Consider the following 19,776-nt stretch of genomic DNA (forward strand, 5'->3'; position numbering starts at 1 on the left):
AGGAATGGGTTAAAAGGCAGGCTTTCTTCCCATGGCTTAGCCCCACATTTTTTTTTAACAAGTAAGCAACTGACAAATATTTAAGCAGCAAATTGAACAAGCAAGTCAAACAATTACACAATCTTTCAGCTCTGAAGTGTTCAGAGCATATTTAAGCTGACACACTCACTAGCAGAATTCCTTTTGCGTTGGTCTTTCCAGTGACCTTTAAGGCCATTGCAGTCATCAGGCTGTCAGAAGGGTTACTGGCCGGAAGGGATGCTGGTAAGATATCAAGTAGACATGATTCTAGCTATATCTTGTCACTGAAGCAAAAATGTCTTTGGTCAGTAAATCCGTGAGAGGACAGTGCAAGGAATCACCAGAGGAACAAAATATGTCACTTTATTACAATTCGTATAGGTCACCTCAATTTCTAGTATAGTCAGAGATGACTGAAAGTAAATGGTGGAGAGAACTGGGTAGCCTGCCCTGCCATGTACCTAGTAATTGCTTGGCAATGCCTTTCCAGTGTTTTACTGATAATTTGTTTGTTTCACAGCACATCTGACTTATTTTAGTCCTGGCTATGCACATGAGTTATTCATTTAATAGCCTGCCACAGACCCAGTAGTTAAAGAAAGCACTGAACAGGAAAGGCCAAGCATCCTTATCATTAGACAATATAACTGCCTAACTAGTGGTGTTTCTCTTCTTAATAATAAATCTAATGCTTCAGACATGCTACTGGAGCTGAAGCACTGTGATACATCACATAGAGAGGATAGCAAGACCCTCTGGTAACGTTTTCAACACTGACACAAATAATGCTCATAAAAAACAGTTAATTATCTGTGGAGCTTAGCTGTTGCTTACAAAGACATTGATGTATTACGGTAGCCCCAGCAGTGTCCTTGTGTACAAAACATTTATTTAGCCCATTATATAATTAAAGCATCATGAAAACAAGTTAAAAGTGTACAAAGGAGGAAAATGATTACTTTTGCTTATTTTGTAGCCAAAAGCTGGGTCTCTTGGATCGGGTTCGTGGTACCAATACTAAAGGAAAGCTATTTACCCCTCTGAATGTAGATGCCATTGAAGAAAGTCCTTCAAAAGAGCCTAAGAATGTTGTCTTGAATAATAAGGAGCGTTTTCGCACTGCATTCCGAATGAAAGCGTACGCTTTTTGGCAAAGCTCAGAAGGTAGCCCATCTGTGTTGATTTCTTTCTATTCATCCCCTCTTCTCCCCATTTTACTTTGTTCTTCTGCATCTTCTGTTGAAGGTTTGTGACTTTCTGGGCCAAGCATGGCCGGTCCCTGGTTTTACGTGGCACATGGAGAAGTTCCAGAAAATGAATGCTGGAGTCCAGGCAACACAGTGCTTGAAATAAGACAATGGCCCTCCAAAAACCAGCAATCAATGTAGAATATAGCCAGTGGCGTAATCAACCTATTTGACCTGGAACAAGAGGGCACACTGGGCAGTGATGTTATGCTAAGGTAGCTCCCTCCTAGACTGCATCCAGCCCTGCACTAGCCTGTGTCCAGACGTATCAAAGATCGAAGCCTCTTAAAACTTTGTTTATAGAGTCAGTGGCTGCTTCCCTCCCACTCTCCCTAAGACTGCTGCCCCTTAGCAGATTTCCACTGGGTGTCCGTGCAACAACATAGGGCATTTTTCCTCTCAGCTTCCCTGCGCACACATTTTTCTCTGATTATGTATAGTGTCTAAATGGTGTCTGAATAACAGTTTCTCCTTTATTGTGCCAGCTGGCATCAGTGCACGCTGGGCAGACTACTGTCATGGACGCAGTCTGGGTGTCCACACCTGGAGCCTCATTATCCGTTGCCATAAAGCTACATGAGCTCCAAGTAGTGCAAGTGGAAGGAGAACTTGGCCTGTAGCTTCTACACCTGTTTTAGCCTTACGTAAAATAACTTTGGCAAAGATTTATCATTGTAAAAGCTCCTAAAAATGGGACCTTCTAAATCCATTGGAGAGAAAGAAAAGTTCCCAAGTTTCAGAAATGCTGGAATCTGAGAGGAGAGCCCTCAAGTAATGTGTCTTACAGCTGTCCTGGCAGAATTATAAAATCCCTTTCAAGAGCTGATCAGAGAAAGAGGAACCTGCAAGAGATGTTCCTTTACTAAATTAGACTTACTTTATGTAGTGCTTTGGTTGGCTGGACCTCCCTCTAAACATTGTGTGGTCGGATGTTCACACAGCTTTTTTTGACCTGCTTTGCAGATGCAGGAACTGGGGAACCCATGGCAGAAGAGAGAGGCGACAGCAGCGACTTCCTTATGGAAGATATGATCCCCACGTTCAAGACAGCCATCCGAGCTGTCAGGTAAATGTCTCTGATGCTGCTCAAAGCTTTGCTGTGACTTTGAATGCTTATGCTTCAGAAGTCCCATTACCATGTTGCTACGTGTTGATTCATTGTTGCTGTTATTACTTTTTTTTTTAAATGCAATAAATTAAGTCATTCTAGATACATTGAAAAGACAGACCCTATTTAAAGTCCCCTTTGAAAGTATGCAGAAAGAAAACTTTTCAATAACATTGACCATGCCACTTCTGCAAAATACTCCATAAATATATTTATTATAAAATAACATTGAATACAGTTCCTTATTAAAATATGCTAGAAATATAGTATCTTGCTCAATTTAGTGATTGTAATATTTATGTAAAACTGGAATTTTTGCTTAACAACAAACTCTGAACTGACTCAACTCTTTTTTTACTCATAATTGTATGAGTGTGCAACATGCTCTTCAGCTGTCATATTTTAATAGATGCTGAGGTCTCCATTTCAGCACTCTTCGTCTTGTGACGTGTGTCACCTCTATTTTTGTATCACAAGGGATATTCCCTGGGGTTAGAAAACTCCTAGTGATGCTTGATAATGTGTTTAGCACATCAAGCAGACAGAATTCATCACTGGTGCTCTGTTACTCCTTCACTCAGTGTTTTTTACTCTCTTCTCCAGAAAAATGGAAGATACTCTACTTTCTACTTTTACTTACTAAATAGGAAAATACTCTACTTGCATTGCAATTGTTTTTTATTCCAGAAGTTGTTAAGTTTTGGGCCAGGGAATTACTACCTTCCAGGTGAAATACTGCAAGTCTCGAGTGCCCTAAAATTATTTTCTTAGAAAAGCTTCAAGGAAGGTGGTTATAAGTATATAAGCATATACTTGTATGTATACAACCATAATATGTATTCTGGTTCTTTTCTGGTTGGGTGCAGGAGAACCAGTCATTAAAAATTCCAAGTTTTCTCAAGCCTGCTGAAATCCATGTCCCACAGGCTTTGTTCATGTTACCCATAACTGCTTCTCTCACACTGGAAGTTTCTTCGTCCCTACTTCGTCCATAGTTTTCCCTTTCTTCCCCTGATACCTGCTTGCTTTCAAACAAAAACTTTCCATCTGTCCTGCTTCCCAGCCCCACCTCCATCAAACATGCTATTATTACTTTTGCAAAACTTCCTTTCCCCACATTCTGTGCAAATCTAATCGATTCATGCAATTTCCCTTTAAACTCAATCACAAGCCCAACTTTTTTTTTTTTTTCTTTTCTTGTATAGTTTACCCAGACCCTGAATGCTAATGAGAAGTAATTCTTTCAGGCAAAACACTTAATGGGTTTTCAGGGTCACGATCAAGGAGATTTTAAATTGAAATTGCTAACAGTGTGATTCCTATTTTTCCTTTATTTTTTTAAAAAGTATAGTTTTGCTGTTATCATATACAGTTAGGTTATAATAGGCATAGGTATAATTTTGAAATCTTGAAAGATTTATAAGTGACGAAGTTAAAGAATTGAAAATCCTTAAAAACTCAGAATTATCTTTGCTAAATGAAAGTTTATACAGATTTTTAAAAAGTTAAAAAAAAAAACCAAAACACCAGCCTTGAATTAAAAACGGGTCAGAACGTAACAGACGACAGTAATTCCCCAATTCAGAGCAATAAGAACATGGAGACTCTACTGAGAAAGCAGTCTTGTATCCCAAGCCTGAGACAGATAAAGAAATAAAATGCTTTTCATTCTTTACATATGTTTCTTTACATATGTTGTTTAATCTTTCATTCTTTACATATGTTGTTTAATCTACCACAATATAACAATGTAAACCAATGTATAAACTGTTGAATGAAGAATGGAAACAAGAATGCCAAACAGTTTTCAAGTGCTCTGGCCAGCACTGGTCCTTATTATTAGAATTTTGTTACCAATTACTAGGACGTTTTATAATAATAGTAATAATAACAACAACAATTATTACTATTACTATTACTATTACTATTATTATTATTACAAGAATAACAACGATGATGTTATACTGCTGTTTTTTCAAGGACACTTCAGGCAGTTCTAATACTTGTTCTTTTCTCCACGACTTGAACTGCTGCTGACTTCTTAACTTCCACATTTCTATCTAATTAACATTTCCTATCCAAAATTTTCCCAGGTGCAAAATGAAAAAAACAAGCTGAAAATGATTCAGCATTATATACACTATAAATTAGCTTTATAATAGGCTGAAGCGTGGAAAAAGCAGCTGCAGCCTCACAGCTTCAAAATCTCCGGTGACTCGTGTTGTTCAAAATCAAATTCCACATATGATCTTGTAGCTTTGAACCATTTCTAGTTATGATGATAGTGTTGAAAAAGACATTTTGTGTGTATAATTTGTTTTAGGCTATTAATTATGAAAAGCCAACTATTACATATTTACAAATGTAGTATGATATTAGAGATTCTCTACTTATGTTTTATTGCCTTGTTTTGAAATAACGTGATCAATTTCCAAGCATCCAAAGTATTTATCAATTATTCAATAAAATGCAAATTATCATTCTGGAATTTCTATGTGAAATTAGTAATTTTTGTGTTTATTATGCAGAATCCTACAGTTTCGTCTCTATAAAAAAAAATTCAAGGAGACTTTGAGGCCTTATGATGTAAAGGATGTGATAGAGCAATACTCAGCAGGGCATCTTGATATGCTTTCCAGAATAAAATATCTTCAGGCAAGGTAAGAATCCTCTGGTAAATGGAAAAATATTTAGCTGACAAAATAAAAGCATAGTTCGCCTATTTGCCTACGAGGCCACCCAGAAGCTATGACTTTGCATAATGTAGCTGGTCAGTAAGAAAGCCTTTTCCCCGAAGAATAAAGGCAAATGAGCAGCTAGTAGGGGTAATTGGAATTTTGGGCCTTTGTGACTGTTCAGGTGCAGTCTGCCCCACAGTACTTTCCTGACAGAAGTGGTTCATCCTGATGTGCTTCTGAGGCATGGCTACAAAAACGTGTGCCCCTTGCATCCTGATCTGCGGGAGCAGGTCGGAGCTTGAGCTAGTAAGTCTGAGTTTGAGTGCCCGTGAGTGTATATGTGTGTAGCTGGATTAGTTCAGTCTGTCCATATTTCCTGAGCCCTCCCCGCCCCGTCGCTCTGAACAGCAAAATGCCACACAGGGATACTCTTGATTTCTCTCAAGAATGGCCTGAGCGAGTGCAACTCATGCTGCACGTTTGGATCTTATCTAGACTTAACTCAGATGTGTAAGGCTGTTCTGGTCCTTTGGTTAAGTTCATATTTTTTTTAATTTCAAAGTGCTTTTCATGTACTGGGCTATCTCATTTTCAAGTATGTAACATGTCTTGTTCTTACCTCACTATTATTGCTCTAGAAAAGCTCCTGTCTTCCATTATATACCACAGAACATCATTCTTACTCTATAAAATGATCTCTGCGTTACGTGAGCTTAGGTTTCAATGCAGTAATATCTTTTTGAACTCAGGAAGTTGAGGAGGGCTCATGAAGTTAGAAACCTGCATCTATGGAGAGGTCTACACACCTTATACTGGAGATCCTTCCTTTACTTCAAACTGAGGTGTTGTGTGACTTTGGACAGCAGAGAACCTCTCAGATACTCGCTTGAGTCCTAGCAGCAATAAAGGTGCCTGGCATGATTAGGCCCATCTCCCGCAGTGTTTATGACAGAGTTTTGTGGGATGGAGACACATCCCAGGTGATTCAGGGCAGGAGTCACAGCACAGCCTCCGACCTGTGATGTTCAGCTCAGCAACGCCGTGCCCCAGTGTAAAGACTCACTAGTCAGGGAAGACCTTTTTACAGGTCTTTAAGAAAAAGCTTAATCCTGACAAGCCATGCGAGATTCCTCTTATTGTTAATAGAGAGCTGGTCAACATAATTAATAATCCCCCTGAATTTTCTTCACTGTGTTGACTGTATCTCCACTGATTGTAATCAGACAAAACCAGGGGCATGAGTCCTATGCATTGTGTCTATGAATGGTGAGATGCCATAGGAGTTGGATGAGGCATTGCCTGATGGCTCAGCAATGCTTGGGTGCCTAGAAAATATCTAGCTATCTTTGTGAGGTTTGCCTTGAGCGTTTTTAAGTTCCATTTTCAAAACTCCATGGCCACCATGAAGCCATGCAATGTACCTGCAAGGACTGGCTGATAATACAGATAACACTCTGTGGATAGTGCTGACTGGTATCTGGTCAGTTTGGTACGTGGGCTGAATGAACAGAGACTTGCTTGCACCTGAGCGATTGGATATGCCAAATGAAAAAATACAGTGATACAGTAAAAGTGTGTAATTAAACATGCTGGAGCCTCCCAAACAATCTTTTTGGTTTGGTTCCAAATAAAGAGTCAAGTAGGATTCTTTGTGAAACTTCATTTATAGTTATATTTTTCAAACCAAAAGAATAATTATTAAAGACAAAAAAAAATTACTGATAATTAGGCAGAATAACTGCCAGAAAGTCATTGGTTTATTAAGAGTATCAGGAATTGCCATCTTTTACCAAATTCTGATTTTCACTATCCAGCACAAAACTTGATGGATCTCTCCTGGTATTTTTAGAAGCAACTGTTATTGGAGATTTTTTGACAATCGCATTATTTAGTTCCTTTGAAGGAAATGAAGTCGTGTGTTTCAAATGTCAGAGTATGGAAACAGTGAGCTAGATAATTAGTTAATTACCAGGTAATTACAATTCAATGTATCGATTGTGAACCCAGAACAGATCAAACACATCGTGATCCTCAATATATTGTTAAATCAAGACGTGCGTCCTTTTTGAATCTTTGCTACTGTTTTCTGCAGAGATGCATAGCATTTTCTATGTGTTCGCATTTAGAGATGGACTTATGCAATTGCACTTTTCTTTTTTTCAGAGTAGATATGATTTTTACACCTGGACCTCCATCTACTCCCAAACATAAGAAATCCCAAAAGGGAGGAGCTTTTTCTTACCCTTCGCAACAGTCTCCCAGGTGAATTTTTTATGCCTAGTCTTTTGCAGAGACAAAAACGGAAATAAAAAGTTAATTCATACCAATAAGCGTGCCTTTCGTTCATCCAGCCAGTGCACTGTTACAGTAATGATGCTGAGAGGATATGTTGCTACAAGAAACGTATGTGTAAATGTTGAGCCACAAAGACACTGGCTTCCCTAAGAACAATGTATGATGGAAATCTAAACTTAATGGCTTCTTAATTGTCTAGCTCAACTTCTCCATGGTTTGGAAATGTGATTTTATATGAAATATGTACATGTGATTGCTGATAAAGCTGAATTTCTAACATTCAACTAGTAAACCCATTTAAAAACTCACTAAAAATGACCAATAGTTTGAAGGTAAACAAGTTGTCTTCCTGAAGTGAAAAAAGTTTTGTTATAGCTCCCACCAAATGGCAAGCACAGAGTTTTAATGGCGTTGCTTTTAAACTGATGATTGGTGAGAATTACTGAAAATAAATTGCAATACCAAGTTTCTGGGTGTGAAAGTTCCAGCATATTATTGTATTGCTGCATTCCTGGTAGCAAGAATTCAATAATAAATGACATTTCTCATGTTATTTACAACTATCAATCTGTCAATAAATACCCATGAAGAACCACACAAGATCATCAACAATCTGTCCCTAAAGCTGCTCAGAACAAAAGTAATCTTACAGGAAATAAATTAACTTGGCTCTGTCTGGTTTATTCCACCCAGTGAAAAATCTAAAAACATGTAAATGTGAAGACAGAGACCTACATATATGGAAGAGGCAATGATCACTTGGGAAACGAAGCAGATTGCAAAATTTGAATGAGAAAATAACATCAGTAACCCAATGTACAAAATCTGACATATTTTAGTTATAGTTTCTGCTTGAGTAAGTTATATTCACAGCTATGTTTTGAATTTTGTCAGAAAGAACAACTGAACCTGTTAAACCAAAAGTTTTAGGGTGTATTTGTTCTAAGTCATGTTAAAAATCAAGTGCTTAGAAATTGTTTTACTAGACTTTGACATAGGTTATGGAAAGATATATGGAAAGATTCCTTCAAGGTTGGTTTGGAAACGTTTTGGTAAAGATTTAACTTGATAATGATCATCCTATATCCCATGAAATTCTAAACCAAAGTTCTTTAGTTAAGCAGAGATCATCTTCTTACCTCCTGAAGTTAGTCCATCTGATGGACAGGTAGTAGGGAATTACATAGAAGAAAATTTATTCTGGAATCTACTCTAAATCTCCAGGCCAGACTGTCTCTTTACAGCATTTCCAGTCTCTGCCACTTACTATTTGGTTTAATGAAATTGAGAAGAAAAACCCACTCAGCCTTGAAACTCAAATTCAGTCTTCAAAGACACTAATTATAAAAAATTAGATTTAAAACCACATGGCAATCTGTGTACCCACTATCTAGAATATCTCAACATTTTTCACAAAGCTGAAACTATTCCACCAAGTCTGAGATTAATTTCATTTTGAACTTTCTGTTGGCTTTTTTTTTTCTTAATCTTTATCTTAATTTTGAACAAAAATAATTTTAAATTAAAAATGAGGAATACATTTTTTAAAAATGCCTAGGAATCACATGGAGTAGACTTTTGTTCCTATTTGTGTGATAAATAACTAAATTCAACCTTTTCTTAAAGAGAGGTCCGAGTAGGTGTATGAATATACCACCAAGATAGTAATTCTGTTTTCTGATATAAATTACTTACCGTGATGCAAAGAAAAACTGAACACTAATAAAGTTATTACTTCTTTATAGAAATGATCCATATGTAGCCAAAGCATCTACAGCAGATACTGAAGACCAAAGTATGATGGGCAAATTTGTTAAAGTTGAACGACAGGTATGTAATTTCATGACGATGATGGAAGCTGAGGCGCTTGTGCAGAAATGATAAAGCCGACATAGATTCTGTATGAGTCTTCGGCTGACCCAGGCAGATTGGTACTGTTGGTGATCAAGACTCACTCAGATCTTGTACTAATGATGACAAAACCACGTTGTTAGTTTTTCATGAAAGTGTGCGTTTTGAAACATGTTGAATGAATACCATTACATACGGCAGCAAGACCCTAATCATGATGTTTAGGTGGGACTTTTTCATTCTCTTTAACACCACACTCGTCATGTCTGGTGCTTTACTGTGGGCACCACCTTCTTTTGCAGGGTCTGTCACTCAAAAGGATTGCCTCCACAGTTGTTATTTGGCCCTCTTTGTGCATCTTAACCTGTCGCTTAGCAAGTTGAGACACTCTCATTTTTAAATATATAACTAAGATGGAGGCAAGTGGCATTGATTCACCTCATTTTCTTTCATGGAATGTAAATGTTCAGGCACAAAGTACTATCAACAGAGAAAGGAAATTAGTCACGATAGTTAATCCTGATGTTGTGGGACTATTAAGAGTTAGAGAATACATCTGTGTGCAAAGGTAATTCCATCTCTTGTATTTTGGTAATAGCCACTTACCGTATGGTATCAAGACTTTGGTCATAACATTGTAGGCTGCGGTTGGATGCTGGACTGCCAACTATCCAGCAATGCTAAAAATTTTTTTGGCACAGTTCATAGGGATGGGTCTTCTTAATCTGAGGCGTTAGAGGGTAAAATGGCAGTCTGGCTTATCTAGCAGGACTGCAGTCCAGCTTCCAAGGGAAAATCATATTTATCCTGTAATTACCTTCATGACCAATAAAGATGGCAGCACACTGCTGGAGGCAGTGCTCTTATGGGACCGTTGACTCTTTGATTGAACAACTGACTTGAGACAATATTGTAATATTGGTATTTTTCAGGTTAATGACATGGGGAAGAAACTGGATTTTCTTGTTGATATGCATATGCATCATATGGAACAGCTGCAAATACAAGTCGCTGAGATAAGTCCATTGAAAGAAACTGCTTCTCCTGCAAAGGAGAAGAGAGAAGAAAACAAATATTCTGAATTAAAAACAATAATATATAAATACACTGAGCAGTGTGCTCATGAAACTCCTTACAACTTCCAGCAGGTTCCAGTCAACAAAGTCAGTCCTTATGGTTTCTCAGCACATGGTCATATGACTCATTCACAACCTTTATCAATAGGTGGGCAAAACTCTGGCAAACTGCAAGCCACACCTTCCTCAACTTCATATGCAGAAAGGCCAACAGTTTTGCCTATATTTACGTTAATGGACTCCCAGATTAGCTACCACTCTCAAGGAGACCTACAAAGCCCTTACTCAGATAAGGTGTCACCAAGGCAGAGAAGGAGCTTAACAAGAGACAGTGATACTCCATTATCCCTTCTCTCCGTCAACCACGAGGAACTTGAACGCTCCCCAAGTGGCTTCAGTATCTCCCAAGACAGAGATGACTTCCCGTTTGGCCCCAATGGGGGATCGGCATGGATGAGAGAGAAACGCTACCTAGCAGAGGGGGAAACGGACACGGACACCGACCCTTTTACACCAAGTGGCTCCATGCCTTTGTCTTCTACGGGAGATGGGATTTCAGATTCAATATGGACCCCTTCAAATAAGCCAGTTTAAAAGTGCGTGTGGGGGCAGTCACTGGTTGACTTCTCCATGTAATGTAAGCATACTTTGTATATCTCACTTACTCTACACCCAAAGCTTACTAGTTCAAAACACCAATGGCTGCATAAGATGCATGTGATATTAGTGGTAGTCATTCTGCACCATTTCATACAATTTACTAATGCAGTTTTTTTCATGCTACCAAAACTAAGGAGCTTAGTTTTGAGCATGGTTTGCATGACTTTACCCTATATAAATGGTGAAGCTGATTTCTTCTATGATACATATCTATCTGATACTCTTCAATACAACAATGGCAAATCGATAACATGCGAGATATGGTGGTCCTTGCTACATTTTGTAAACAGAGCAGCAAAGTAAAAATATTTTCAGGAGCAGTATCCCTTTGTGGAAACGTAACATCTGAATCCATTTTCTAATATAAGTAAATCAATCTCTAACCAACCTAGCCAAGACCACATAATACTCAAAGCAGGGAAAAAGCTGAGTCAAAGTAAATGACCTTACTGAAATGGTTTTGTGCACTAAATGTTTCTCATGTGACCTATTATGCAACTACCCATGAAATAAAATGTCAAAAAGAAATTAGGGGTAGAATTTAAAATTATCAGAGCCACCTCCTGGGATCGGTCGTGGGTATTTATTTATTATAAAATGTAAATATAAATCCCTCAAACTGCTTTGAAAATCCCCACTAGTGTTTATAAAATTGCTCGAAGCGTGATTACAATGCTATTTTGTAGAAAATATTTTGCTAAGTCCATTTGCTACTTCTGGAGCCAAATTTTCTTTCTGTTCCAAAAAATTCAGTGTACGGAACTCCAGGTTTATACACTCCACTCTTATTGACTTATATGCTGCTAAGTAAGCTGCATAATGTAACCCTGCCTCAGTTTCCCAATGTGTTAATTGGGAGTTATACGTCTGTATATATGCACAGGTCGTAAGGCTCAGTTCACTAATATTTGCCAAGCACTTTGAGCTCCTCAGATGTGCAGGCTGTCGCTGGTCTCTTCCCTGGGAGTTCCACAATGTGGGATGCTGCCAGCACAGTCTCTCTCTGTTCACTCTTTCTTTTGGAAATGGACTGCTCCAAATCCATGAATGTGTGCCATATCAATGTACAAATAAATAGACACCATTTTTGTCACCTGTCCCTGAGCAACAGAGAGATAAGTATGCTCCTTAGGCCTTAGCCAAATATTTTTTTATGGGAATTGGAAATAAGTTGAGGGAGAGCAGGAAAACAATCCAACCCACTGGGAACAGGGCAGAAATGAATCAGCTCTCACCACGACAGTGGGAATGTAATATCTCTACCGCTAGTGAAACGAGCCTGTCCAAATATCCTATGCGGGATTCATCTGATGTCAATCCAAGTGTCCGTGAAACAGCATGCATTTGATGTCAAGTTCAATGGCTATGCACTTTTTACAGCTGGTGGAAAGCTAATCAGTACAGTCAGTGAGCACAGGGTACAAGAACCGAAGCACACATCAGCTTTAGGGTGAGACTAATCCCATCTTTAACTTGATTATCTACCATGGCCAAATTTCTACTGACTTCAAAGGGAGCAGGAGGTGACTTGCGGAGACGTCAGGTACACCCACAGTCAGTGGGAAGGCTCTCAGCCCTACCCCGCTGATCCAAGGTGCGGCCTCTACCATGGCTCATGCCCACCTCCTGTTGAGAATGACCCCTGTCACAATGACCTCACCACCGCAGCTAGAGCACTGACCAGCACAGACACAAGGATTTGGCCTACGTAAGGTGTTAGAAAGTGGACTTTCTGCAGTGACTGCTTGTATTACACTGCAGCTGCACAACTGAGCATCCCTGGCACATCCAATCGGAGCACAAGAAAGAGATGCACTTCACTGGGCTTCCCATGTGTAACCGGGTACTGCACAGGCCCAAATAGAATGCTCTTCAATGGAAGACAACCTGCTGGGTTTTGCCCACTGTAGTAAACTTCATGTTCGATTCCTCAGTATCTTTGACGTCTCTTAACAGTCATTCCATCCAGGGAGCTTCTGTTCTCTTCCAGATGTAGGCATTGCCTTCATCTTTGTTGTTTATTCTTTATTTAAACAGACATCTAAAGGATTAGGATCTTCTTACTTCGTCTGCTTCTTCAGCTAAATCATGAGACATCCTTCTGGGACAGATCTCCAGAGAGAACAAATTGCTGTAGTTACTCGAGTAAATAATGCAGACCAGTTACAGCCTTTGCAGGCTGGGCTGAGTCCATGGAGCTGTTCTGAGGCCAGTAACTATGATGATATGAGGCACAATTTTGGTAATTACTTAATTGACAAAATAGCTATTGACCTGAAAGATAATCTGTATTTGGTGCAGTTTCATGGCTAAACTTGAAGAAAATAAAACGAGCTGACAAAAGTGTAATTCATTGTAATTTGGCATATTGAGAAGAATTCTTTGGCCATCAGTAATTCTAGGAAGTACCTGTGTTGCACCTGCTGCAGGCTTTCTGATATGGTAATACATGTCTGTGGCGACTCGTAAGGTTTAACCCTCACATGACAAACGAAAAAGAATGAAAACTGATTTTAACATTGCTTGACTACTGAAATTGGTGTAAGTATACGCTAGACAAATATGCCTCACTTCCCTTATATGTCAAGTGCCTGGCATTCCTACTGATTTAGTTTGAGTTTGGCCCTTCTTAAAATGCTTTCTAGATCTGAGCAATCAAAAATTGAGGCAGCCAAAACCCAAGTGCAATCTGAGAAGTTCGTTTGTGAATGTCTTTTGACAGTGGCCATGCCAGGCAGTTCCCTGCCCGATTCCCCCTCAAATTCTTCAGTTCACTTTTCCCATGCCAGGTTATATAAAGGGAATATTTTCTCAGTATTAAACCTGGCTGAAAATCCATAAATCACCTCATTAAAAAGGTGTGTTCACTCCAAGAGAAAATCCAAGCAAGGGCAGAGATGGAAGAGTCTTCACCTGCACACAGAGTGCAGCCCCAGAGAAAGCGGGACTTGGGCTGCCCTGCGCTGTGTACACTCAGCAGCTGAACTGCCTTCAAGTCAGCATTTTCTGTGGGCTGTAAGCACCGATTGATTATGTGCAGCTTGAAAAAAAGAGGTCGGGTCTTTGTGGCCACATCACAAAGTATTTAATGATGTGCTAACTGGCCAGATGAGGTCTGCCTCTTATTAAAAGGCATTGGTGGTAAGCTCAGCAAGACCCTCTGCGATGGACATCTTGATCCTCTGGAGGAGATCAAAGAAGAGGGCCAAGGAAGGTCTGATTAGCTTATTTTAATATTTAATTTTTCTAACACTCTTCACTGACACCAGTCGCCGCTCTGTTCAGAAGGGTGATGTGCTTAGCAGCTCTCTGCCTCCTCCGTCATCCGTATTTAAAATAGGGCGTGCATCAGTTCTGCTGTCTATGGTGACAACAGATGCATGTCGAGATGTCACCAGCAAGGCGAGATCTGGAGACCATCCCTGACCTGGGATGTGCACACAAACTTCATCAGACTCCAGTTCAGGTTGAGTCCAGGAGGTGAATCAACCTTAGAACTGCAGTTTATGTCTCTGCCGTAGATACTGGAGAAAACCAATTAAAACAACTGTGATTATTTGCCCTGGCAACATTTAAAAGGTCAGGACCTGTTTTGCGGAGTGGGTTCACCACATACACGGAATCAGTTATTCACAATTTCATTTGAGAGGCACTATTTCTGTGTCAACAGTACTCTGCATACTAGGAGCAGATTAGATTTATCCCTTCTTCCGTTTGTGTGCGGCATTTCAGTTTAACGGCTATCAGCTTTGAGTCAGGCCTTCCCAGCAGATAGACTGACGCTGACACGTTGTTTACATATAATTAACATTAAAGAGAATTAACCGTTGGAATCCACTCTTCGCTGACCCTTAACTCATACAAGTGAGCAAGGATTTATTTCAGGCCTTGAGATGTTTTTCATAATCAGAAAGTGTGGGCCTTCCCTCTGCTCTCCTTGAAGCCAGTAAGAAACCTCAAACTGATGCACCCGGAATGGGATTGTGTCCTAATCTGCCTTTATTTATGCATTTCCTTGTGCAAGACAGCACTGATCTGGAGACGTTTTTCTCAGTTACATTTTTATGCTGATTTTCCATCACTAACAAATGACACGCATCTGGAAGTTTTTGGAAAGGTGAGTCTGTGTTTACATTGTGTACCTCCCTTTGCAGCATTATTACCGGTCAAACTTCCTCACTTTAGGTTCAAACTGAGACTATTTCATGAAGGCAGAAGTGAATGTTTAGCTAAAGCGTGCAAGTATAGAAATTTATGCTCCATTTCAGGAGTCGATCCTTTAAAAAAAAATCTAGTCAGGAACATAGCTGCTGTCCTTGCCTTGGCTTTTCCCTGCACTGAATTCATCAGTCTGGCTCCCTTCGAAATAAAAGGGAATTCAGCACGTGGAGAGATTGATTGAAAAGTCCCCAAAACTGACATCGGCTATATTTGCTCTGTTCTTATCTGTAACTTTGCTGCATTGTTACGGTTCAGAGTGGAAATAGTTTTTAAATTTTTCTGCTTCAAATTGTGGCCCAGCAGCGCCGTCAACTAAAGCCCACCCGAAACCCGCGCGTAGTGGGGCTGCTGGCTCGTGGCCTTCAGGCGAGCACCGTGGTCCGACCGGTCTGCGAGATCACAGCCTAAAGCAATCAGAAAATGCAGATTAAGGAGCAAATTCAGCCCTGCTGGGAGCCTGGCAGTTGCAGCGGCGTCAGGTCTGAACTGAATTTGTCCCCCTTAGTGCAGAGCACGTGAGAAAGCTGGATCTTGGCTCCTTGCACCCCACAGCCCCTCCACTACACTTGAGGCCACCAAGAGCTGCAAACCTAAATTCTCTACAGCACCTCACGAATTTGGTGTGATACCGCTTTTTCAGGAGTCCAGGTGAATGCGAGTGTTCACTTTTGAAGTGAACTTTTGTGAACTCCTGTTTTGCAGAGGTGCAGAGGAAAAAGGGGCCGTTTTCAAGTGTTTTTAGCTGGGCACTGTGGGAACGAAGATCCTGGGTATCGCTGTTGCTTCTGGTCGTTCAGGCTGTAAGATCCGATCCTTCCCAACTCGGCTTTTGGTAGCTTCCCTCTGAAGTTAAGTGAAGCAAAATACTGGAAGTGGGATCCTATTTCCATCCTCAAGAACACGCTGAGACTGAAGGTTACATGGCCAACTGCATTTTGTTTTCTAGTTATGGCATCTTATTATTACTAGTATTTGTGCCTTGCTCACTGAAATTTTCTCCATGCTACAAAGATGCTTTTCAGATTCTGGCTGACAAGGGAACACAACTTTTATACAAGTGGCCTTTAGTGCTCTTTATAATATTATTTATTGTAATTTTTAAACTGTATGTGTAATTTATATTCTGGCACTGTCCAATATTTGAACAACTTTAATATGTTTATTTCAATATATTATGCAAACAATACTTCTTAACTGATTTTTTATGTTCTGTCTTTAAAAACTGCACCACTTATTAATAAATAGAAATTTCAATTATGACGTGGAGGAATTTATTTTCGTTTAAATTGTGGTATCTTCACACGTATTAAAACACAATGTCCAATGTACCCCCAGCAAAGACATTGGCAAAGATCCCTTTGACTTCATCTACGCAGGACTGAACTCATAGCTACTGGTGGGCTTTATCTGGCTTCCACAGCTAGTCCTGTTATAATAAAACGCACAGTAGGTCCCATTATTTGTGACTTCTTTTGATTTAGTAGCCATGTATCTTATACGGCTTTGATCATATATGCGTGGGAAAATGAAAACTAGAGAAAAAATACATTCAGATTTGAGACACTAATGTGCTAAAATATGATGAAGTTGCACACAAAATATATAGAGATCATAGTAATGGCACAAGGCTTCTCTGAATATCCTCTGCAGGGAATTTAACAGCTGGCAAGAGGGTTAGGTTGGGAGGTCACTTGCCTGAATTCTCTCCCTGGTTCTGTTGCTGCGTTTCTGTGTGGTCTTGGCCTCGTACCTTCAGCTGTGTTTGTCTTCTGGTTGTGTAAAACCACCGGGAGGCTGCTCGCTTGCCTCCAAAAAACACTGTGGGACAGCGTGAACTATTTAAAATGTCTTGCCCTCTTACAAAAACAGGGTGTTACCAAGGAAAAATCCTCCCAGACATCTTTTCTACGAATGGTTCTGTTTGTAATTTTGGCTGGGGATAGCATTTCAATGGTATTAAAAATACATGTATATAGGGTGTGTAGGTTATTTTCTCCTAGCTGATGGTTTGGAAGTTGTCGTGTTTCCTTGGAAAGGGCAGGGAGTGCACATGCACATGTGCACAGCTAAATTTGCAGGAGGGTTGGTGTGTGTGGAAGGAGAGGGACATCATGCAGCCTGGCTGAGCGGGTTTGATTTCTCTCATAGAATCATAGAATCATAGGGTTGGAAGGGACCTCTGGAGATCATCTAGTCCAACCCCCCTGCCACAGCAGGGTCACCCAGAGCAGGTTGCACAGGAACGTGTCCAGGTGGGTTTTGAATGTCTCCAGAGACAGAGACTCCATCACCTTGCTGGGCAGCCTGTGCCAGTGCTCTGCCACCCTCAAAGGAAAGAAGTTCCTCCTCATGTTGAGGTGGAACTTCCTATGCTCAAGTTTGTGCCCAGTACCTCTTGTCCTGTCCCCAGGCACCACTGAAAAGAACCTGGCCCCATCCTCCTGACACCCACCCTTTAAGTATTTATAAGTGTTGATGAGATCCCCCCTCAGCCGCCTTTTTTCCAGACTGAAGAGACCCAGATCCCTCAGCCTTTCTTCATAAGAGAGGTGTTCCAGTCCCTTTGTCAACTTGGTAGCCCTTTGCTGCACCCTCTCCAGCAGTTCCCTGTCCTTGAACCGGGGAGCCCAGAACTGGACACAGCACTCCAGGTGTGGCCTCACCAAGGCAGAGTAGAGAGGGAGGATGACCTCCCTCCACCTGCTGGCTACACTCTTCTGGATGCACCCCAGGATGCCATTGGCCTTCTTGGCCACAAGGGCACATTGCTGGCTCATGGTCATCCTGTTGTCCACCAGGATGATGGTGTCCACCAGGATGGTTACTCTCACTGACAACACTCACGTAGCACTTCGATGCCAAGTCGAAAATGCCACTTTCTGTTCTTGATAGTCCCCTTTTGCAACGAGTGGAGGAAAATCAGCACTTTTCACAGTCTGGTCCACTCAGTCCTATATCAAACGACCCAGACTGCCTCTGTCTCTAATTGGCATCTTTCTCAACTACGTAGTTGAAGATGGCCAACTTGGATAAAGGCATGTCTTTCAGATTGCTAAACAAGGTGAGGTGAATCCCATCCTGTCGGTTCAGAGAGAAGGATGAAGAGCAATTGTCTTGAATGAGACAAGAAGAAAGGATGTGAAACATCACCTTCTCCCAAAAACATCGCTGGACCCAGTGATACATTTTTAAGGCATTCCTTGTGGCTTCAGCATCATGATTGTCACCAAGGAACCAGCTCTGCTCAACAATTGAAATGCAATGCAAAAAAAGGTTTCTTAATTATTTGTGTTAGGTAAAAAAATACTCAGCATTTATTCCAGTTTCTTATCCCACTTCAATATCACTGTAAATTGGGAACAACTTAAAAAGTCCTGTAGTAATACAACATCCACTTGTGGTGATTCTGGGGTTTTTTTGGGTTTTGTTGGTTTGTTCGGGGTTTTTTTTGTGTTTGGGGTTTTTTTTTCGGTTTGTTGGTTTGTTGGTTTGGGGGTTTTCTGTTGTGGTTTTTGTTTTTTTTTTTTTTTTTAATGGATCAGTTTAAATAGGATCAGTGCCAGCCACTTATAGCCAACTTTAATAATTTTTTCTAAAGATTGACAGTATTTTATTAAACTAATGCACCTGAATGTGGAATTTCAAATCTCATGAGTTCAGTTTTTCACGCAGCTCTAAGGACTATGTACAACACTAACATTTTCTTTATTCCCTGCATTTTTTTCAAGGCAAACACAAAGGTACTTCAAATGTATTCACATCTTTTTATAGACAATATTACCACACATTATCATTACTTAGCGGTGAATGTCCCAGTTTGAACTGAACAGCAACTGCACAGCAGAATTCTTTTGCAAAGAAAAGCAGAGAGCCGCAGCAACGACATTTAAATGAGTATTTCACAGACACAATAGATGAACCACTCAGCTTTTGTTCACCTGAAATGAAATATATTGCATTAAAATTTCCCCTTGGCTGTCGCCCAAATACATAAGCACGCCAAATCACTGCATTTCACTGGGGCACTGGGTCTGATCTTTTAAGAAATGGATTCTAAAACAGGAACAAGATGTGATATCTATCCTCAGGCAGAGCCCTGCTTATATCAAGGGAATTTTCCCCTCCTGCAGTGTCTGCTTACATCTGTATGGGGCTACTGAGGTCTTACATAATTGTTCTCTGCCTCAGCAGGGTAAACACAAGACTTAATGGTTTCGAAAGGGTGAAATATCGATGCTTCCAATATGGCACAAGCACCAGTGTCAGGAGTGGAAGTTTCTCAGTGTATTCTTTCCCTTTCTTCTCAGGATGCTTATAGGAGAGCTTTGATTTTCAAGACTTTCTAGAGTCGTGAAAACTAGCTCAGATAGATAAAATGCTCTCTTGATTAACATGGAGCATCTTCCTTGGAAAGGAAGGAATCGGGAAAGCCAAGTCCATGGCACAGAGCAGCAGGGGAGCTAGACTGCCTTTAAAGAAATTGCCCTCTAAGATGATTTTTTCAGGCATATGGTTCTGATGGCTGGTAGCCCAGTGGGCTTGGGACAGCAGGAGAGCTGCTCTCCTGCTTCCTTGGGTCAGATGCAGATGGTCAACAGAATATAGACCAGGGATCATGA

The 19,776-nt window shown here is 40.3% G+C and overlaps 1 protein-coding gene across 2 annotated transcripts in view; it reads left to right on the forward strand.

Moving 5' to 3' along the window:
* Positions 1 to 16,374, forward strand: part of KCNQ3 (potassium voltage-gated channel subfamily Q member 3) — a 214,598-nt gene extending 198,224 nt beyond the window's left edge. For both annotated transcript variants that reach the window (XM_054193166.1, XM_054193167.1), the window contains 6 exons: positions 998 to 1,185; positions 2,232 to 2,334; positions 4,905 to 5,036; positions 7,218 to 7,316; positions 9,095 to 9,179; positions 10,133 to 16,374. In XM_054193166.1, the coding sequence (XP_054049141.1) occupies positions 998 to 1,185; positions 2,232 to 2,334; positions 4,905 to 5,036; positions 7,218 to 7,316; positions 9,095 to 9,179; positions 10,133 to 10,870 (1,345 nt within the window). In that variant the 3' untranslated portion in view covers positions 10,871 to 16,374. The remainder of the gene's footprint in view (positions 1 to 997; positions 1,186 to 2,231; positions 2,335 to 4,904; positions 5,037 to 7,217; positions 7,317 to 9,094; positions 9,180 to 10,132) is intronic.
* Positions 16,375 to 19,776: the final 3,402 nt, after the last annotated feature.

Source organism: Rissa tridactyla, chromosome 2 (genome assembly GCF_028500815.1).
Source record: "Rissa tridactyla isolate bRisTri1 chromosome 2, bRisTri1.patW.cur.20221130, whole genome shotgun sequence".
NCBI lineage: Eukaryota > Metazoa > Chordata > Aves > Charadriiformes > Laridae > Rissa > Rissa tridactyla.